The 21,223-nt window shown below is 39.5% G+C and overlaps 1 protein-coding gene across 9 annotated transcripts in view; it reads left to right on the plus strand.

Moving 5' to 3' along the window:
- The window catches only part of DGKB (diacylglycerol kinase beta), a 345,725-nt gene that overhangs the window by 66,156 nt on the left and 258,346 nt on the right, over positions 1–21,223 (plus strand). For all 9 annotated transcript variants that reach the window (XM_051785972.1, XM_051785970.1, XM_051785971.1 and 6 more), the window contains one exon: positions 20,370–20,523. In XM_051785972.1, coding sequence (XP_051641932.1) covers positions 20,370–20,523 — 154 coding nt within the window. The remainder of the gene's footprint in view (positions 1–20,369; positions 20,524–21,223) is intronic.

Here is a 21,223-nt window from a genome sequence, read left to right on the forward strand (position 1 = left end):
AGCAGGCTTAAAATTGAAGGCTTAAAAAATAGATTTAATAATTTGAATAAGGCTTACAGTGTGCTTTAAGCGATTGTGACTTTGCAGCGATTGCAAGAGAAATGGTTAAAGAGCTGATCATCAACCCAAGAGGCTACTCCTGAGAAGCTTCAGTAGCCTAAAACCAGGTATAAAAGTAAAATGAAAAAAAGAAAAAAGCTAGGGAAGAAGGACTAATGAAATGAACAAGTTTTTTTAAATGACCCAGTTATTCTTTCTTTGTAGCATAGAGGTGTTAAAAAGCCCCTTCTCTGCTGTTCTGGCAAGAGGCAGCCAGAACATGAGAACAATGAAAAAGTCAAGAGAGTGAAAGGATTAGTTTTGTAGGAAACCCTCACTTTCTGGGGTCAGAGGCCAGTTGAGTTTTTGGAGGTGTGTTACTAAGAGCAGTACTCCCTGTTCACAAAAGGACTCAGTTTTCTTCAGATTACCAAAGTTACTTTTTTTAGAAAGCTAGAAGAGTGACTACAGTGGGTCTTGAAAGAGAAGGTTTTCAGGTTAAAGCAGTGTGTCTGTGACCAGTGTTGAGACTAATATCATCAATATTTAGCTAATAACTTTGTCAAATTAGATGAATACTAATAGAATCAACATACTAAACCAAATTTAGGAATTGTTGCTAAAATTGAGAAATTCTGGATACTACACTGGAAAAGCTTGATGATTTTATGGACTATAGTAAATGGAATGAAATGCACTCATGCAGAGTACAGTGTGCTGTACCCTGGCACAAGAGGCATTTTTAAATAAATTGATGTGTATCTAGTTGATCGCAGGATGAATGCAAAGCATCATTGTGGTTTGGTCGTGAAGAGGAGAAATATGTTACTGGGATGTTGTAATAGTACTCCTGTGGCCATGGTGGTCTGAGAACAAGACAAAACTTGTAAAAAAAGGTAGTGTCTTAGGCCCATTGACACACGTGGAAAACTAATTAAAATTTCAAGCACACAGAAATATGGTTTGAAAGGATTCTTTATGCTTTTTCCCTAAGCTATGTTCTTTGATGTAACTGAAAATATTAACTTACTTTAAAGACCTTGCCTTGTTATAATATATAAAGTGAAGTATTTCTACTGCAGATAGGAAGATTTAATTTTCTATGAAAAAGGTACTGCAAAACCCACATGTGACAAAGTGAACTCAATTTGGAACTAATTTACAGAAGGGTTAGTGCGATGTGCAGAACTATAGCATATATATTATGTTGGAGAAACCTGTCCCTCACGTTTAGGAAGCTGGAGTTGTATAATTCTAGCTATGTGTCCTAGTTAGGACAGCTGAGATCAGTTCATCATGGTGGGTGTAACCCAAAACTGTATTCTATAGCCTTCCATGTCATTTCCCAGAAACTAGACTATTGTTGTCAATAGACTATTCGCACCCTCTGCCCATAGAGCATGGTGGGTGTAACCCAAAACTGTATTCTATAGCCTTCCATGTCATTTCCCAGAAACTAGACTATTGTTGTCAATAGACTATTCGCACCCTCTGCCCATAGAGCATGGTGGGTGTAACCCAAAACTGTATTCTATAGCCTTCCATGTCATTTCCCAGAAACTAGACTATTGTTGTCAATAGACTATTCGCACCTTCTGCCCATAGAGCCTGACTCCTCAGGCTATAAACTAGGTGTTAAGAGGCCTGTGAGATAGGAGGATGTTTCTGTCCTCACACCCTTTGTGAACTCCCCGCCCTGAGGAGAGTACCAAGCATTCCTGCCTGAACTGGAGGATATATAATCTTGGAGTTTTGGAACATTTTTCAACCCACTCGTGGGATCCAGAGGACGGCTGCATCTCATCGCTCTCAACCAGACTTAGACCACCACTGGACTGCGATCACCAGTTCTGGCCAGACTGCAGCAGCTCTCCCACCAGCAGGTTCTTCCCCTCTCCCTTTACTTTGGACTCAAACAGGGCCCAAGGAACACCACTTTGTTCAGGCCCCAGGGTACTGGGTTATACATTTGGGTTTTTTGTGGGTTGAGACCAATTGTTTGTTTGTATTATTGTACTTACTGTATTATTTTAATAAATTGTTATTCTGACTTATAATCTCTCCTTTGAGTTGGGTTCATTCCCCCTGCTGGTTAACTTTTAAACCAGCACATTTTGGCGCCCAACGTGGGGCAGAGAGAGAGAAGTCAGAATCACAATTTCATTTGAAGCATTTGTCTATTTGAATATAGAAACTCCCTGATCACCATGTTGTTTGATGCACTCACATGGATGTTGTATTTGAGCCTGTTCATATTTCCACAGATGGCGTATTATTTGCCTGTTTTGATGCTCTCTTTAAGACCAGGGAGAGGGATCCAAATTGTTTTATTAATATATTATGTTTATGTCATTCTAACATCAGAAGCAATGAGTTTCATTGTAAATGTGTATTCAGTCCTGTTTGCCTGTCCTGGTTTGGGTTGCTACCTCTGGGGCCTCATTAAAAATCGTACCCAGCTTTTTGGGGGAACAGGGGTGGATGGTTTCCAGCCTCCCACCTCCTTCTTCCCCTTCAGACCTGCTAAAACAGTTTTTGAAAATATTGAGTTCCCTTTTGATGTTAAGGACAGCATAATGTTATTGTTAGTGTTGCTCTGTCTGCTCTGTACTGTGTACACCATGTTTAGGGTCAGAAAAGTGCCTTTTAGGGAGGTTGGTTGGACACCTGCCCTGGGAGCAGATAATGCTGAATGGCACGGGAAGTGGGAGGCCATCAGCCAGTATTTGGAAAAGTTTTCTCCTCCAATGACCTGGAAATTCACCCCTGAACAACTGCAGGATCCTGTTAGCATGATAAGACTGGTGAAGGAAAAATGCTCTGGCAGCTCCAGAGATGGCCAGCTCACAGCAACCTGCTGGGCCCTGGCCACTGCCTACCGGGCACTGCTTGACATGATACAGCACTGTCAGGGCGAGGAGAGAAGGACCAAATCCGCAGACACCACGTCCACCCAAACCACAGCTGAGTCAGAGGGAGAAAGAAATGAACCAACCAGCACCGTGTCCACACAAACCATCGAGGAGCCAGAAGAACAAGCAAAACCAATAGCAGTCGCCCCTGTCCAGAAAAGGAAATCAAAGACTAAATCAGTTCGCATAGCAAATGATGACGAAGAGGCGGGACCTTCACATCCACCGGAGGAGACAGAGCCAGAAATAATCACTCGGTCCCTATCCCTGGGTGAGCTACGTGAGCTCCGGAGAGAGTTCACACGACAGGCGAACGAGTCCATTCTGACCTGGCTGCTCCGAATCTGGGATGCCGCAGCTAACGATACGATCCTAGATGGGAGTGAAGCCAGACAGCTGGGATCCCTGTCTCGAGATGTAGTCATTGATCAGGGGATTGGAAGGAGGCAGGAAACTCTCAGCCTCTGGCGGCGACTGTTGTCCAGTGTGAGGGAGAGATACCTTTGCAAGGAGGACCTCCACGTACAGCAAGGACAGTGGAACACGATGGAACAAGGTATCCGGTGCTTAAGGGAGTTAGCTGTACTGGAGATAATCTTTTCAGAGGATGAAAGATTCCCTAAGAGTCCAGATGGCGTACAGTGCACCTCCCAAATGTGGTTAAAGTTTGCACGACTCGGGCCAGAAATGTATTCCCGCTACTTAGCAACGCTGCAATGGAGGGAGGGAGAGGACAAGGTGGGAGCATTGGTTAGCAAACTCAGGATTTATGAAGACACTGTCACCGCCCCATTACGAGCCCACGTCTCATCTGTGGAAACCAAACTGGCTGAACACGTCCGAAGCCTAGAAGAGAAAATTGAAGAGGGACACCAGAAGCTAAGAGAAGAAATTAAGGAAGGGATTTTCCATATCTCGCCAGGACGAACAAGAGTCTCTGCTATCAGGAGCCAGCGTCCCCCAGCTAAGGAGAGAAGGTACACTCCACGTAGCGATCTATGGTTTTACCTCCGTGAGCATGGAGAAGATATGAGGAAGTGGGATGGGAAACCCACCTCTTCCTTAGCAGCCCGGGTACGTGAACTGAAAAGAGGAACAAATACCATAAAGAACTCTTCAAGGGTAAACGTTGCTCCAGTCTCTCGTGGGCAAGACTCCAGACGGTACAGGAATGATGATATGTCTGATCCTCTTGAAGGGACCTCCAGGTCATACCCACAAGAAGAGCACAATGAGTACCATGACCAGGACTAGGGGTGCCCTGCCTCTAGCCAGGTAGAGGAGAGGGACAATCGAGTCTATTGGACTGTGTGGATTCGGTGGCCTGGCACATCAGAGCCACAAAGATATAAGGCTTTAGTGGACACTGGCGCACAATGTACATTAATGCCATCAAGATACGTAGGGGCAGAATCCATCTCCATTTCTGGGGTGACAGGGGGATCCCAACAGCTGACTGTACTGGAAGCTGAAGTGAGCCTGACTGGGAAGGAATGGCACAGACACCCCATCGTGACTGGTCCAGAGGCCCCGTGTATCCTTGGCATAGATTACCTGAGGAGTGGGTATTTCAAAGACCCAAAAGGACTTCGTTGGGCTTTTGGCATAGCTGCTGTGGAGACGGAGGAAATTAGACAGTTGAACACCTTGCCTGGTCTCTCAGAGGACCCCTCTGCTGTGGGACTGCTGAAGGTTGAAGAACAATTGGTACCGATAGCCACAGCAACAGTGCACCGTCGGCAATACCGCACCGACCGAGACTCTGTGACCCCTATACATAAGATGATCCGCGAACTGGAGACCCAGGGGGTGGTCAGCAAGACTCGCTCACCCTTTAATAGCCCTATATGGCCAGTGCGTAAGTCCAGCGGAGAGTGGAGGCTGACGGTGGATTACCGTGGACTCAATGAAGTCACACCACCCCTGAGTGCTGCTGTGCCGGACATGCTGGAGCTCCAGTATGAGCTGGAGTCCAAGGAAGCCAAGTGGTATGCCACCATTGACATAGCCAATGCCTTTTTCTCCATTCCTTTGGCAGCGGAGTGCAGACCACAATTTGCTTTCACTTGGAGAGGTGTGCAGTACACCTGGAATCGACTGCCTCAGGGGTGGAAACACAGTCCCAGCATTTGCCATGGACTGATCCAGACTGCACTGGAAAAGGGTGAGGCTCCAGAGCACCTACAGTACATTGATGACATCATTGTATGGGGGAACACAGCGGGCGAAGTCTTCGAGAAAGGAGAGAAGATAATCCAGATTCTCCTAAGAGCCGGTTTTGCCATTAAACGGAGTAAGGTCAAGGGACCTGCTCAGGAAATTCAGTTCCTAGGAGTGAAGTGGCAAGATGGACGCCGCCTAATTCCAATGGAGGTGATTAACAAAATAGCAGCCATGTCCCCACCAACCAGCAAGAAGGAAACACAGGCTTTCCTAGGCGCTGTGGGCTTTTGGAGGATGCATATCCCCGAGTATAGTCAGATTGTAAGCCCTCTCTACCTTGTGACACGGAAGAAAAATGATTTCCAGTGGGGCCCCGAACAACAACAAGCCTTTGAACAAATTAAACAGGAGATTGCCCATGCGGTAGCCCTTGGGCCAGTAAGGACAGGACAGGACGTGAAGAACGTGCTCTACACCGCAGCCGGGGAGAATGGCCCTTCTTGGAGCCTCTGGCAGAAAGTGCCTGGGGAGACCCGAGGACGACCGCTGGGATTCTGGAGTCGGGGATACAAAGGATCTGAAGCCAGCTATACACCAACTGAGAAAGAGATCCTGGCTGCCTATGAAGGAGTTCGAGCTGCCTCAGAAGTAATCGGCACCGAAGCGCAGCTCCTCCTGGCACCCCGACTACCAGTGCTGGGCTGGATGTTCAAGGGAAGAGTTCCTTCCACACATCATGCCACCGATGCCACGTGGAGTAAGTGGATCGCTCTGATCACGCAGCGAACCCGGATAGGGAATCCTAATCGCCCTGGGATTCTGGAAATTATCACCAATTGGCCCGAAGGTGAGAGTTTCGGACTATCCTCTGAAGAAGAGGAGGAGAAGGTGACACGGGCTGAGGAGGCCCCACCATATGACAAGCTACCAGCAGATGAAAGGCGATATGTGCTCTTCACGGATGGCTCCTGCCGCATTGTAGGGACAAACCGAAAATGGAAGGCAGCTGTATGGAGTCCCACACGGCGAGTTGCAGAAGCGACCGAAGGACAAGGTGGGTCAAGTCAGTTTGCAGAGCTTAAAGCCGTTCAGTTGGCTTTGGATATAGCTGAACGAGAGAAGTGGCCAAGACTCTATCTCTACACTGACTCATGGATGGTGGCCAATGCTCTGTGGGGATGGCTGGAGCGATGGAAAAAGGCCAACTGGCAGCGCCAAGGGAAACCCATCTGGGCGGCGGAGATGTGGCGGGACATCGCTGGCCGGGTAGAGAAGCTGAGTGTGAAGGTCCGTCACGTAGACGCTCATGTAGGCAAGAAACGGGCTAATGAGGAGCATCATAACAACGAGCAGGCGGACCGAGCTGCCAGGATTAAAGTCTCTCAGGTAGATCTGGATTGGCAGCACAAAGGAGAATTATTTCTGGCTCGATGGGCCCATGACGCCTCCGGTCACCAGGGGAGAGATGCAACATACAGATGGGCTCGTGACCGAGGGGTGGACTTAACCAAGGACATTGTCTCACAGGTCATCCATGACTGTGAGACATGTGCTGCCATCAAGCAGGCCAAGCGGGTGAAGCCTCTATGGTATGGTGGACGGTGGTCAAAGTACAGGTATGGGGAAGCCTGGCAAGTTGACTACATCACACTCCCCAAAACCCGCCAAGGCAAGCACTACGTACTGACCATGGTAGAAGGAAGCACTGGATGGTTGGAGACATACCCCGTGCCTCATGCCACTGCCCGGAATACCATCCTGGGCCTTGAAAAACAAGTCCTGTGGCGACACGGCACCCCGGAGAGAATTGAGTCTGATAATGGGACCCATTTCAAGAATGGCCTTGTAGACACCTGGGCCAAAGAGCACGGCATTGAGTGGGTGTATCATATCCCCTACCATGCACCAGCTGCTGGAAAAGTTGAGCGGTGCAACGGACTGCTGAAAACCACTCTGAAGGCACTGTGTGGGGAGACTCTCAAACACTGGGAGCTGCATTTAGCAAAGGCCACCTGGTTGGTCAACACCCGAGGTTCCATCAATCGAGCTGGCCCTGCCCAATCAGAACTTTTGCATACTGTAGATGGAGATAAAGTCCCCGTGGTACATATGAGAGGAATGTTAGGGAAGACTGTTTGGATTAGTCCCACCTCAAGCAAAGGCAAACCCATCCGAGGGATTGTTTTTGCTCAGGGACCTGGTTCCACGTGGTGGGTAATGCAAAAAGGTGGGGAGACACGTTGTGTACCACAAGGGGACCTAATTTTGAGTGAGAATGGTCTGTAATGTTTCATTGTATATATATAGATAGATAGATAGATAGATAGATGTATATAGTTTTAAAGGGATATAGTTTTTAAAGGGGGTTAATTTGGGCATGACATGGATGGCATAGAATAAGGGGTGGATAATGTCCTAGTTAGGACAGCTGAGATCAGTTCATCATGGTGGGTGTAACCCAAAACTGTATTCTATAGCCTTCCATGTCATTTCCCAGAAACTAGACTATTGTTGTCAATAGACTATTCGCACCCTCTGCCCATAGAGCATGGTGGGTGTAACCCAAAACTGTATTCTATAGCCTTCCATGTCATTTCCCAGAAACTAGACTATTGTTGTCAATAGACTATTCGCACCCTCTGCCCATAGAGCATGGTGGGTGTAACCCAAAACTGTATTCTATAGCCTTCCATGTCATTTCCCAGAAACTAGACTATTGTTGTCAATAGACTATTCGCACCTTCTGCCCATAGAGCCTGACTCCTCAGGCTATAAACTAGGTGTTAAGAGGCCTGTGAGATAGGAGGATGTTTCTGTCCTCACACCCTTTGTGAACTCCCCGCCCTGAGGAGAGTACCAAGCATTCCTGCCTGAACTGGAGGATATATAATCTTGGAGTTTTGGAACATTTTTCAACCCACTCGTGGGATCCAGAGGACGGCTGCATCTCATCGCTCTCAACCAGACTTAGACCACCACTGGACTGCGATCACCAGTTCTGGCCAGACTGCAGCAGCTCTCCCACCAGCAGGTTCTTCCCCTCTCCCTTTACTTTGGACTCAAACAGGGCCCAAGGAACACCACTTTGTTCAGGCCCCAGGGTACTGGGTTATACATTTGGGTTTTTGTGGGTTGAGACCAATTGTTTGTTTGTATTATTGTACTTACTGTATTATTTTAATAAATTGTTATTCTGACTTATAATCTCTCCTTTGAGTTGGGTTCATTCCCCCTGCTGGTTAACTTTTAAACCAGCACACTATGAAAGAGAAAAATGTAGCATCTTGCGAATATCACCAGCAGAAAAGTTTATGTTTTAGACACTGGGAACTCAGTGTTTTTCTGGCGCTCTGGGCAAAATTTCTAGGGAGAGCTTCCTGGATACCTAGAGAGTTGGGAAGCCTGCCAGGCAAAGATGCTGGCAGTCTGGCTGTGAGCCTGTTTTCTGTGGAGTGTGTTGAGGGCACTGAGGTGTAAAATGTTTCAGATAGTCAATTTCTGCTGCAAAACTGTTTGCATTTGAACATTTTGTATGATCTTTAATGGTCCCTCTGTCTCCTTTTCCTAGTCTATGCTAACAGTGCTAATCTCCCTCCTTGATATCTTCCTTTCCTTTTTATGCTTCCCTTCTCTACCTTAAGATCCCATCTTTGTCCTTCTTTTGCTCTACTTTTTTGTATTGCACAGCACCGTATTTTTAAGCTTTATGAGCCTTGTTATGTTAAGACAATTTTAAAACCTTTGCACAGAGTATTTCTTTATGAGTAGGTTTTTTTTATGTGTGTGTGTTTTGTTTTGGTTTTTTTTTTATTTACTGTTTTCATTCTGAAGAACAATATATTATCTTCTGGATTGGTTTCTATGATGATGGCTGCAGCTACAATTGATTCACCTGCATGGTGACATCTAGATAACATTTATGAAACTGCATAGAGAAAAAAAATATAGAAAAATATTTTAAACTATAATTTATTGTAGGAATTAAGCAACTAATGAAAATGTCTTGAAGTCCTCTTATGCAATACAGGTATTGATATATATGAATGTATGCATATATAACTAAGCAGATGCCACTGCTCATATCTTTTTACCTCTTTCTGAACTAAACTTTTAAATTCTGGTAAGGAGAAACTCAAACTTAGTTATCATAGCTACACTTTTACTAAAACCTGTAAATTTACTTGGGGTAAAGTAGATGTAAGTTGTTGACAAATGGAATGGGACATTTTAAACCTTTTTCTATTGGTATAAGAGATTATTTCAAGTGAAAGTTCCAGTTAGTCAGGCTCAAAATTAGTTAAATCTCAGAAAACAGTTAATTCCTGAAGTGGAAGTTTGTCAAGTATACTTCAAAATTAAAGAGGGAGGGATGGACAGTGACTGGTTTCTTACAAAAAGTGATGTAGCAATTATTTTTAATAAATGTAGCTGAACTAACCTCCACAAAAGTTTACAATGGGCAGAGAAGGTCATTACAGGTAAAATATGTAAAAAACTACTGATACAGAACATGTACAGAAAAATTATTTTTCTTAATTTTAACCACATTATGAAAATGATAATTCAGATATGTTTGTAACTAAGTTTTTACACAATCTTCACAAGCAGATAAAATGTTTGTTTCAACCCGAACTTTTTGTCATAACTGACTTTCTTTAGGGACTTATTCATTTTGCTATTTTATTTGGTTTTAGTCTGAACCATGCTGCCTACTCCATTTTTCCTAACTTCTGTAGTAATTGTAATTTTTGGATGACAAATTCTTCTGGGACAGAATGCAATCTACATACTTGTCACTTTGTTTGGTTTGTAGTAATTTCAAAAGACTCTGAGTGGTGATCTCCTACAAGATCCTTCTAGAATGTGCCTTAACACTCTTTCTTCTTAAGAAACTGCCACATTTGTATAGTAAATATAGCATATTTAGTAAAAATAATGTATTAAATATACGTATTTATATGTGTAATACCTATGGATGTACGAACTTGTGCATGTATAAAATTATGTACTAAAGAAAAACTGCTGGTAATAAAGTGTCTTTGGTTTTTCTTTTAACCAAATGTAAGATTGGGATGAGACTGCAGTGGTTGGTGTATACATTTCAGACTTATTTTGGTATTGACATCAATTTGTTTTAATAACATGAGAAAGTGCTAGAAGATTATGCTTAAAAATCTAGTTATTGCATAAAAATTTTCCTATTTCCATTTCAGATGCTTTGTTGCTTTTACTTCTTTGAAGAGCTGAGGGAAAATTTTGGCAATACTATATGTCTGTGTATTGGTAATATCCAAATATTATTTGGCCATATGGAATATTTGGTAGGAGCAGCCTGTGAGAGTGTGTGATTTTTATTTTTTTTTCTCTAAACATTCATATCAGCAAATGAGAATTTGAGGCTGCTTTAGCTAAGAACTAGTTTTGTTTGGTTACCAGAATTTTCAAAATTAATCATGTAAAAACTGTATTAGAGCAAATGCTTAGATCAGAAAATGCTAAGGACTTTCAATTTAAATCAAACTTTACTCTGATGAACAAAGCCAATCTTCATGAGGAATTCCAAAATTAATTTGACTTTCTACCTTTGAACATTAGAAATACATTTTAAACACAAAAAAATATGTATTCTCAGTAATTAATGGTTTTTAGCTTATTAACCCTCTCTATATGGTCCCTGCTTTTTTTTTCCCAAAAACCTAGAAAATTTTTCAGTAGTTCTTTTTTGGGTCAATACAAATTGTTTAAAAATAAATAATCAGTTAAAGGAACTTACCCAAACCTAAAAAATAACTCAGAGGTATTACTGTCAGTAGATGAAAGCTGATTATAACTCTACATTTTTGGCACCATTTTGAGATCAGGTAACATAATTTAAAAAGTAATTAATTGATAATTACATTTCACTGTAATTCTCTTTCCATTATCTCTGAAATTTTCTCTGTAATAAGTAAAAATCGTATTTCATGCAAGTCTCTTGAAAGAAATTATTTATCCTTTTTCTTTCTTCTCCCTTCCATTCTGTTTTTCAGGAAAATAAAAACAATGGCTTATGTTGAAATATTTTTTACAAATCTAAAAGAAGAAAAAAACAAAGAGAATGTGATATTTTAAAAGAATTTATGGGTGGAGATTAATTTCAAAAACTAGATCATGTCTTGTTCCCATTTATGTGGCCAGTGTGGTGGGGAGGATTAAAAGAAGTTATTATTCTACCCCTCCCTGCCCTACCCCATCCACAATGGGGTCCACAATAGTCTTTTGTCAAGAGACTATTAATAAGTTGCTGTTTTGGTGTCTTGTAAGGAGAAAGAAAGTGGAGTGATAGAACTTCTCTTCCTTCCAGTGGAACTGGTTGTTGCATTTACACCAGCTAGGAAAATATAGAAGACCATTAGACTGCTTCAGTTGCAGTTTGTTGTTAGGGTAGAGCTTGGGGCAGAAGCTGCCACTTTCTTACTAAATTATTACTTCTCTTCAAATGTCTTAGTATGGTAGGAGATAAAATATTATAGAGCATAGTTAAAACTTCTGTATAGTTTTCTCTAAACTACAGTAAAGGATGCCAAAACTTGCTTCACTTGTATATATCCTTGTATATTCCTCACTGAGGAACCATGTTTTATGTATTCTTAGTTTCAGGATATACTGACTTGTGATGTCTATACCATGTAGAGTTCTGTGTGTTGGCATAAATCTTAAAATATGCATACTTGGATTTTTTCTTGATCTTACTCTGTACATCAGTAAAGCAGAAAAACAAATGATAAAATTGCACAGCTTAACTGCTGTAAGAGAAAGAAAGAAGTCAAATACACGCAGTATTTGTAGATGGAGTTCAGCTTCTTTCTCTCTGTTGTACAATGTAGTAGAAGCCATTCTGCTGCTTGGGACAGAATCAAGCATTTTATGGCATCTCCATAGCCTGCTGTAGCCATAAACAGAATACAGAGACCTGAGCAAGACCTGTGGTTTTAGTTGAGTGTTGGTCTGTATATCTCTGATACAAAATTAGAAGACACCTGAAATTGTCTGGTCTTTTGCCAAACATAGTCATAACTGCTGCTGGGAAACCAGTCCTTCAATTCCTGAGACTGAAAGACACCCTCTATGAACTAGCACTATATTAGTGTTACGTACTTATCAGCGAGTGCTTGAGAAGAAGAAACAGAACTCTTATCGTAGTCACTGGAGATTTTTTAAAGCATGTTAAGCATAGAGTGATGTCCATTTTTTTTCCTTTGAGTCCCTCATATTCTGGGAATCTGGGATTCAAAAGAAACTGAAGAATGGAAAGCAAGAGCTTTGTTTTATGCCATTGGTTTACAGTAGAAAGAGAAGTAAGATATATGCATTCTTTAGTGGTGTTAATAAGGTAAAAAGCATCTTATCACATGTGTTACAGTGGGTAACTGCAAAGAAATTCACATATGGTCATGATAGCACTATGGAAAATAGTTATTGCTTTATTTTCAGTTTGGTAGTATTCTGTGCATTAGCGGGAGAATAAAATCCCTGACTATTTTGTTAATCAGAAATAAAGTGAGATTTTTAATGCCTCTGAATCCAAAACTAGTTTTAATATTTTCTTTTCTTTATGGTTGTTAATCCTTTAGATAACGTAATCAGTGTCATCCTGGATACTCTCCTGAAAAATATTGTTTATCCTGAAAACTGTATTTTTATCTGATCAGTTGCCAGATCTTTAACCTCTTTGTGACTTCCAACTCTTTGCAGTTAAGATTCCTTAATAACTTTTTTTTTCTGGTTCAATGATTGTCATTTGTTCAAATGTGTCTTTTTATGTGTGCTTGCTGTTCTGTCATAGGATTTTCTGTGGTATGTTAAGAGGGATAAACCAGTGTTCAGATTCAGGGAAATATAGTATCATCTAATGGATTGAGCTGGAAGATCATCTAGTTCCAAGCCCCTTGCCATGAGCCCCCTTCTGCTAGACCAGGTTGCTCAGAACCCCATCCAGCCTGGCCTTGGACACTTAAAGGGATGGGGCATCGAAGCCACCTCTTCTCCAGGCTGAACAACCCCAGCTCTCTCAACCTGTCTTCATAAGAGAGGTTTGCTCAGATGGAGAAGGACAATAAAAACCCAGGCTAAAGAATTTTCTATATAATTGGAGTTTTAAATGTATTATTATAGAAAAATAGGTAAACATCTCAGAATGCTTGGTGAGCCATTAAGACGTTTGCCAGGAGCTTTTAGCAGATGGGGATGAAGGAAATACAGTGTTCTGTGGAGAACAGTGTTCTTTTAGATCTTACCTCAGTTCTTCCACTGAGTGCAGATTATTCTTTACAACTTGAAAAAAACTCCTTTTGTCTGCTCCATCACCATTTTCCTTAATAACGTCAGGCAGCTGCTCAAAGAAGGTTGCCTTTAGATGTGGTTGAAATCTCTCAGGAGTCCAAATCTGGGGTCTGAAGCTCATTTCCAGCCTTTCTTCCCACACCATTTATGCTTAGCCAGTGATCCCTCCTTGACAGCAGAGTTAGTGGAGACAGCTAAGAAGTTTGGAAGAAGGATTGATAGCCATTGCTATTTCCCCCTATGCCTACCTGGCCCAGGTGTTACTCCCCCACATAATCCAGTCTGTCCACAAATGGCATCGTCTCTCTCTCTCTCTTTCCAGATTTTTATTTTAGACAAAATAGGTGCTATATGGTGTTACCTTTTGCAGCTGCCACTTTTTATATCCATATAGCTAGTGTTGCTTTAGTATTATATTCTTGTATTTTGCAAAATGTGTAAGACGTTGTAGCTGAGTTCCTTGGGAAACTGTTTTTTATTATATTATTCTAATAATATTATTATGAGGATAATTCTTGGCCTAATTATTTCTGTTTTATCCTGGTTCTAAAAGGGCTAATTGAGGAAAGGAATTTTCTTCAAAGTCATGGGAGTTGGCAGAGCAAATCCTAATTGTTTGTAGCTTCCTTGTAAAGTGAAGGATACCATAAGCCATAAGGTTCAGAAAAATTTTCACCACAACATATTGGTTGGATATGGGTTCTTCAACAAGTAGATTTCAATTGAAACTGAAGATTTGGGCATATATGTCTATATTTTCTTAGTCAAACATCGCAACAGGAATGTTCTCCTAGTATCTGGAAATAAGACAGATTTAGTCTGCTTTGTTTCACTGTTATGAAAACTGCTTCTACTGTTTTTAAACATAAGGAAGTAACAGTGAGTTGTTTGTACTAATGGAACTTTTTGTATGTAATCTGTTCATGACATTAACATTAAAATACCCACAACTGTTAGGTGTTTTGGACTAATGCATATTTGCCAAAATGTCATTGTGAAATATATGCAGGATATGAGATGACATGTTATAGTCCCGAGGCACTGAATTACCTCTCTGAGCAACTTACAATGGCTGTTTGCTGCTTCATTTAGTACTGCGTATAATAGTATGTATAGATGAATATTTATTTATCTATATGCAGTACATATTTTTGTTCTTTGTTTCTTTCAACATAGGCATAGATTCAAAATGGGTTATTTCCACTCTGATTAAAGGTAGCACCCAACTCTGGTATGGCAATATAAAAAAAAAAAGAAATAAAAAACTTGTCTCAACTATTTTCTATAGAATTTACCTAAGCATCTTGAATTTTTCCACGTGTCCAGAAGTACTGCCTGAACAGCTGAAACATTTTGACATCTGTTTTGATACCTCTCTTTTAGTAGCCTGATCTCTTAAACATGTTCAGTTTATCTCCTCATTCAAAGGAGTATTTCAGTAATTAGTTTGGTCACATTTTTATAAACAAATATTTAATAATTTTGTTGGCATAGACAGTACAGAAACCTCTTTTTTTTCCCCTTAGTGAATCTTCAGCTCTTTCCTGATATTTGGATGCTCTTTAGAGAAAGAGACATAAGTTTGAATTTCCTCAGGCAAACAGGGGAAATCAACCAAGGTAACTCCCACTGGTGAGGTGACTACCAGGAGCTTTTTTCCCAGAAGCAGGAAAATCTGTCGCTTTTTCTATGCTTTCAGAAGGAAATGATAGTCTCAGTTGCACTTGGTGCACAGTGCCTTTTTTTTGTAGATGGTTTTTATTTTTTATGAATATGTACAATGAGAACCTTTTTTCTGTGGCCAGTCGGTGACTTAGACCCCATTAGAAACTTTGGGTTGTTTCTTCTTTATTAATTTGGAAGGAGCTTACAGGAAAAAAAAATACTTATGGATCAAATGCTTGTTGGCAGTTTAGGGCTAGGATTAATTTTGAAATTTTATGGATGGTTAATTAAATGTTATGGGTTTTCCCTGACAATTTATCATGGAGGAAAAGATGTGCATTTTTAATTTCCTATGCATTGAGCCATAGTGAGTCCAGTTTCATGTTTCCTTGCGGAAAAGATGAAAGTTGTTTATTGGTTTACACTTTTTATTTTTTAAAAATAATTGTAAAGTTAAAATTATGCAGTGTTGCTTATGCCTTCTGTCTCTTCTCCTTTTCTTTTCTCCAAGGTGAATATATAACTTTTTTTTTTAAATTCAGTTAACTGGAACCAATTATAAAATCTATAAATAGGAACTGATAATAATGACTACTTCTAAAAGTATTAACAAAATAAATTTTATAAGGATGTTATGGTTTAAATTAGCTGAAACTCAATGGGGCTTTTGAATGTTTTGTTACCCAGTAATACAGAAGATTATAAAGATTTATGAAGTCTTATTTTGTAAAGTTTCTTTTTGTAAGACATAAGAACAGGAGCTCCAATAAACTTGGTGAATCAGATATTTGATATATAAAAATAGGAATCCAGTTATATATGACTAGTATAAAAAACCATACCTTTCTGTGACCTACAGAACCCTTTTTATTAGAGTCAAAGCTAAAACTGCATAGATTTTTTTTTCTTCCTTTTGACTCCCCTCTCTCCTCAGAAGATTTAGGCCAAGTTATTTGAAAGTTCTTTCATGTTCCCCTGATTCAACTATGTCCTATTTTATCTCTCTGTTATGTTGAAAATTTTCCTGAGATCCCTAAACTTGTGATCATAATCTCCCTATGCCCTTACAGTCTCTTGTGAAATGGAATGAATTAATTCATGTGCCAGGCTAATTGTTGTCAGTTTGGTACATCCTCTCATGCTCTCATCCCCTCACTTGGGAAACGTCATGGAAAATGCCTTCTGAAATGCTAAATCCTTCTCTCTCAGGTTCATTTAAATTCAGCTGCAGCTTCTGGAAGGCAAGCAACTGTTGAAAATTAAGCAATTAGCCTGCGTGCTTAAGAAAACAACATTCACCATTATGGCTTGTACATTATTCTGATGTTATTGATCTGAACTGTTTAATTAATGTTTGAGAATTCATTAACATAAATTATTTTCAAACCATATCAAAATTTATTGAACTTTTCATCCGAAAAATTCTGATAGTGAGATTTAAAAAGAAAATATTGTGGTTTACATAGCATATTGGGCATGATGCATGTAAAGATGGAAGACTATTGTCCTCTGCTTTCCTTATTTTGTTGTCTTGCTTACCAAAACATTGTGCAGTACCTTTGAAAAGTGGTTGGGGCTGGGGAGAAATGTAAGTAATTAAAGAAAGGGTAGCTACTTGCTGCAGCATTTCCGTATTTCAGAAGGGTAAAGTTCCATGAGGAAAAAGAAAAATAGTGTATAATTTCAGAATAGAGAAATGTTTATAATATTGTGTTGTTCACTCTCCTGTGAAAGTTATTTTAAATTAAGCTGAGCAAATGTTTTGTATCTTTCAGTGTTCTGTTCTAAATGAACTTACTTAATACTAAAACCTCTGCCTGGTGAGAATGACACCTCTCAGTGTCTTCTACAGTGGTCCTCACAGGATTTCTTTTAAGAAATTATTCCATTTTTCTACAGTCATGTAATAGGTTATGTATATTACAGTAAGAGAGAGATGATAGAGAAAGCACTGAAATCAATTTAAAAGTGAGCTGCTTTTTTTAAAGCTCACTCCTTTTTCATTGGAAAGCTAGATGGATAATCTAAACTACTTCTAGATCTGCTGTGGTCTATCTTAGTTCTATTATTTACTGTATATACATTTACAAAAACATATATCCAGAAATGACTGTACTACTTTAGAGTTCAGTTCTAATAGGATAATCTTCACTGATTATGTTAGGTCCTCTAAAATGTTTTTCAGCTATGGAGTACTAGAATCACAGATTTTGTGGTTTTGGGCAAGAACCTAAACACAAGGCTCTACACATAGATCTCCCTTGGGCAGGACTGGTTTTGCACATTCTTTACATACAGCATGTGGTTTTACATCTGAATTTTGGGCTATTCGAAACATTTATGAAATGCATTCAAACCACTTACCAGCTCCTAACTAACTTTCAGCATAGTTTAAAAGCTTTTGGGTGAGCAATGTCTGAACTCTGGTTGTATGAATGTTGCTTCTTCCCTTGGGGACTACAGGTCACAGAACACAATAGAACAGAGGATAAAGCACTTTCAAGTGAAGAAATCTGGCTGTGGAACAACCACCCACTTTCCTTTGTTCTTTGCTGAGCACCCTGATTGGTGGCAGTCAGGATGTCAAATATAATAACAGGATGTGGCAACCAAGTCATGTGTTTCTTTGCTATCTGTTGTCTTCTCTGGCCAGAAAACATGAGGCAGTTTGGAACAAACATCTTGGAGGACACTGGCATAAATTATAGTTTGACCATCATTACAAAATATTGAAAAGTTTGAAGGTTTTTGAGAAAGAGAGACTTCAGTAAGAAGAAGCACAGAATTTTAACCTTATTTATTTATCCAAATATCTACCAGGCATAATTCTGAACTCAAAAGTGGAAAAAATGTAGCATTAGGGATTTAGTTATGGCTGGCAGCTTGGAGGACCAATGTCACTTGGGCATTAAAAATATTCAAAGAATATTTTTAGCAGTATATACATAAAATCCACAGACAAAGTAAATAAAGAAAATATTGATGTAATGAAAAGATATTTTCATGTCCATCCATGGTTTTGCTTTCCTTTTTCACTTAGCTATTCTTTTTTTGTGTATATGATTTAGTGAAATAGCTAATACGCATTTCATTAATGCACAATTAACAAAGTAATTTCACATTGCTAAAGTTGGTTGATTTAGTGATTAATGTATTTGTTATGCTTGCAGTTAAAAAATACATTTATATAGTGTAGACTAATCACCGGTTTACTTGGATGCTGATACAACTCCTTTTGCCGTTGTGGTTTGATAATTTATACACAATGAATTAAATGTCGGTAACTATTAGAGAGAAAAAATATGAAGTTTGTAGCATGAGTGAAACAGAATATGATTTGCCAAAGTAAAAGTGTGACCAGAATTCTATGATGAGGCAAAGATAGTGAGTCCATGTCCAAGTTGATTATTTCCATTTTACACCCAGCTTGAGCATTGTCGACACTATTTTTTTAGATCTCTGCTATTTTAATCTTCAAGAGGTGACAGTTTTATTGGTTTCACTGAACTTCTTTCTCCAATGAAGTTCTGTATTAGAAGCTCAGCATAGATACCCCTTTGCCAAGCTTTCATTCCTAATAATGATGACTTGCACAAGAGCAGTCAAATTTTGCAATCTGTGCTGCTGGTCCCTCATGAGGGTATTGATACACATTTAAAACATTAACCTGAGGCAGTTAAGTCTTGGTCTTAATGGAAAAACCTTGTTTCATGTTGGCATAAAATGTTTACATCTCATAAATACATAAAAATAAATCGAAGAAGTCAGGGGAAGAGAAATCTCTGCTCCAGAGTGTTAAAATGATTTTAAAATAATTGTAAAAAATTATTTATACTGTGACTCAGATGTCAAATTCACTAAGGTGTTTGGAAAATTTAGTTTTGATTTTCTTTTTTTCTGGCATGGTTTCAAGATGATTCTTAAACTAAAGGAGTTGCACTAGAGTTTTCTATGGAGAAATGGAGTCTTCCTGAAGCATGGGGAGAACTCTCAAAGTCAATTTTGTGGTATAATTTGTCTTTGTCTCTTAATTTTTTAATGATGACAGGTTACTGTTCTGTTTGATCTAGAAACAAAGACAATAACGCTATTTTGTACAGATTAATGATAAGCTGTTTTAAAGTCATTTATGTAATGAGCAGCACCATTGATAAGTATGCAGTTGTGTCAATATCTTTCAGGATAACTTTAGTAGTTCGGTATTAGCAGGATGGGATCATAATGCTTCACATTGCTGTGACCCCATTGCGGTCTAAACCTTCCTCGAGGGGGAGGTGCTGATCTCTCCCTGGTACCAGGAACAGGACACAAGGAAATGGAATGAAGTTGCATCAGGGGAAGTTCAGATCAGACATCTGGAAAAAGTTCTTTGCTGAGACGGTGGTCGATCAGTGGAATAGGCTTCCCAGGGAAGTGGTCATGGCACCAAGCCTGTCAGAGGTTGAGGAGCATCTGGATAATGCTCTTAGTCATATGGTTTAGTTTCAGGTAGTCCTGTGAGGAGCAGGGAGTTGGACTCAATGATCCTTATGTATCCCTTCCAACTTGAGATATTTTACGATTCATTTTATTAATTGAAACAGACAATGCTGTCTTAACAGGATCAGTCATCAATGGAGTTTTATTAATCAGTTCTTACCTTGATGGCAAAAGCAAAGCCAAATTAAAGTAAATAACAAAAGTTTTGAACCAACAACTTGTTTTTTCCCCCCGTAAGTAATGCTGTATATCTCAGCACTCTCATTTGACTACTGAGACCTACCCTATTTAAAATAGGGTGATTAGTGACTCTTTGACAAACACCAGCAGAACATGTTACCACCTTGGAAAAGACGGAAGGACTTCAATTCTCTGAATTAGACATCCAAAAATCCCCTGCTTTTTGTCTAATTATAGAAAAGATAAGATATGCTAAGTACATCCCTGTGAGCTCCATAGGTGCCTTTAGTTGCAATTTTGTATGTGCTGTTAAGCCATATTCTAATCAACAAACTAGAGAGCATGAAACTTGATTTCAGGGTCTGATATGAGGGCTCTGAATTTGCTCTGGGCTATCTCATACTGAGGTATTGTAGCAATGCTGTCAGTTTTCAAAGTAATGCTTAATTCAGTAATCGCTTTCAAGAATAGCTGTGCCAGTCTGTATCTTCAGAAATCAGTGTTTCAAATACAGTCCAAAGTTTTTGTTAACAGAATATTATTTGATGGATTAGTATGAATTTTTTTACAAAACATTCACTTTTTTTTTTCTTTTCCCCCTCACTCTAGACAATTGATTTAGAGGGGTTCAAGCTGTTCATGAAGACTTTTCTGGAGGCAGAGTTACCAGATGATTTTGTTGAGCATCTTTTTACATCATTTAGTAACAAAATATCTCACTGCAGCCCATTAATAAAAAACAAGCCACAGCACCTTTCTGGAGGTAAGTGTTAAAATCACAGTAATATAAGAGCTAAAGGTTCCCTCACTCTGCTATTTTACTTCTAATAGCTTTAAATATATGGAGTTCTAAACTATATGCTGGTGGGGGAGGTTGTTCTGGTATTTGTGAAATTAGAGAAACTAACTCACTCATGATAAGAAATGCTGTGAAAAGAAATGGAAATTAAATGGTTTAATCTTTTTAATTCATAATAATGATGCAGCTGAGACACCAAGTGGACGGTCTTTGTCATGTTAATGCTAATCAGATTGCTATGGTTACATGATCTTGCTGCCTACTCTACTGTATAAACAAGTAGAAGCCTTCAGAGCTTCACACCCGAGGCTCCTGATGGAGATCTATTGTTTCTGTGCCCAGTTACTGCTGTTTCTTTTAATTGTCTAGGTGTGATTCTGTTGGTAGTAATCCTACATCCTTAGCAGCTTTTATTTTAAAAAATCATCTTTTATCATTCTGGTATTGTACTTCTATGATTTTAACACTTCATCTGTAGAAATTATAATAACTGGTTTTAGGTCATTGCCAGATTTACAGATAAATTCTGCCCAGTATAGGCCATACTCGAATTTCTTCATTTTTACTATAATTCTCTTTCATGTATTTTATTCTTATGTGTGATAAAATTATAATAATGATAATTATTATAACATCATTGTTAAAGTTGTTATTATTGTTGTTG

The sequence above is a fragment of the Manacus candei genome, unplaced genomic scaffold (genome assembly GCF_025592945.1).
Source record: "Manacus candei isolate 608988 ecotype Guabito, Panama unplaced genomic scaffold, ASM2559294v1 h1tg000021l, whole genome shotgun sequence".
Classification (NCBI taxonomy): domain Eukaryota; kingdom Metazoa; phylum Chordata; class Aves; order Passeriformes; family Pipridae; genus Manacus; species Manacus candei.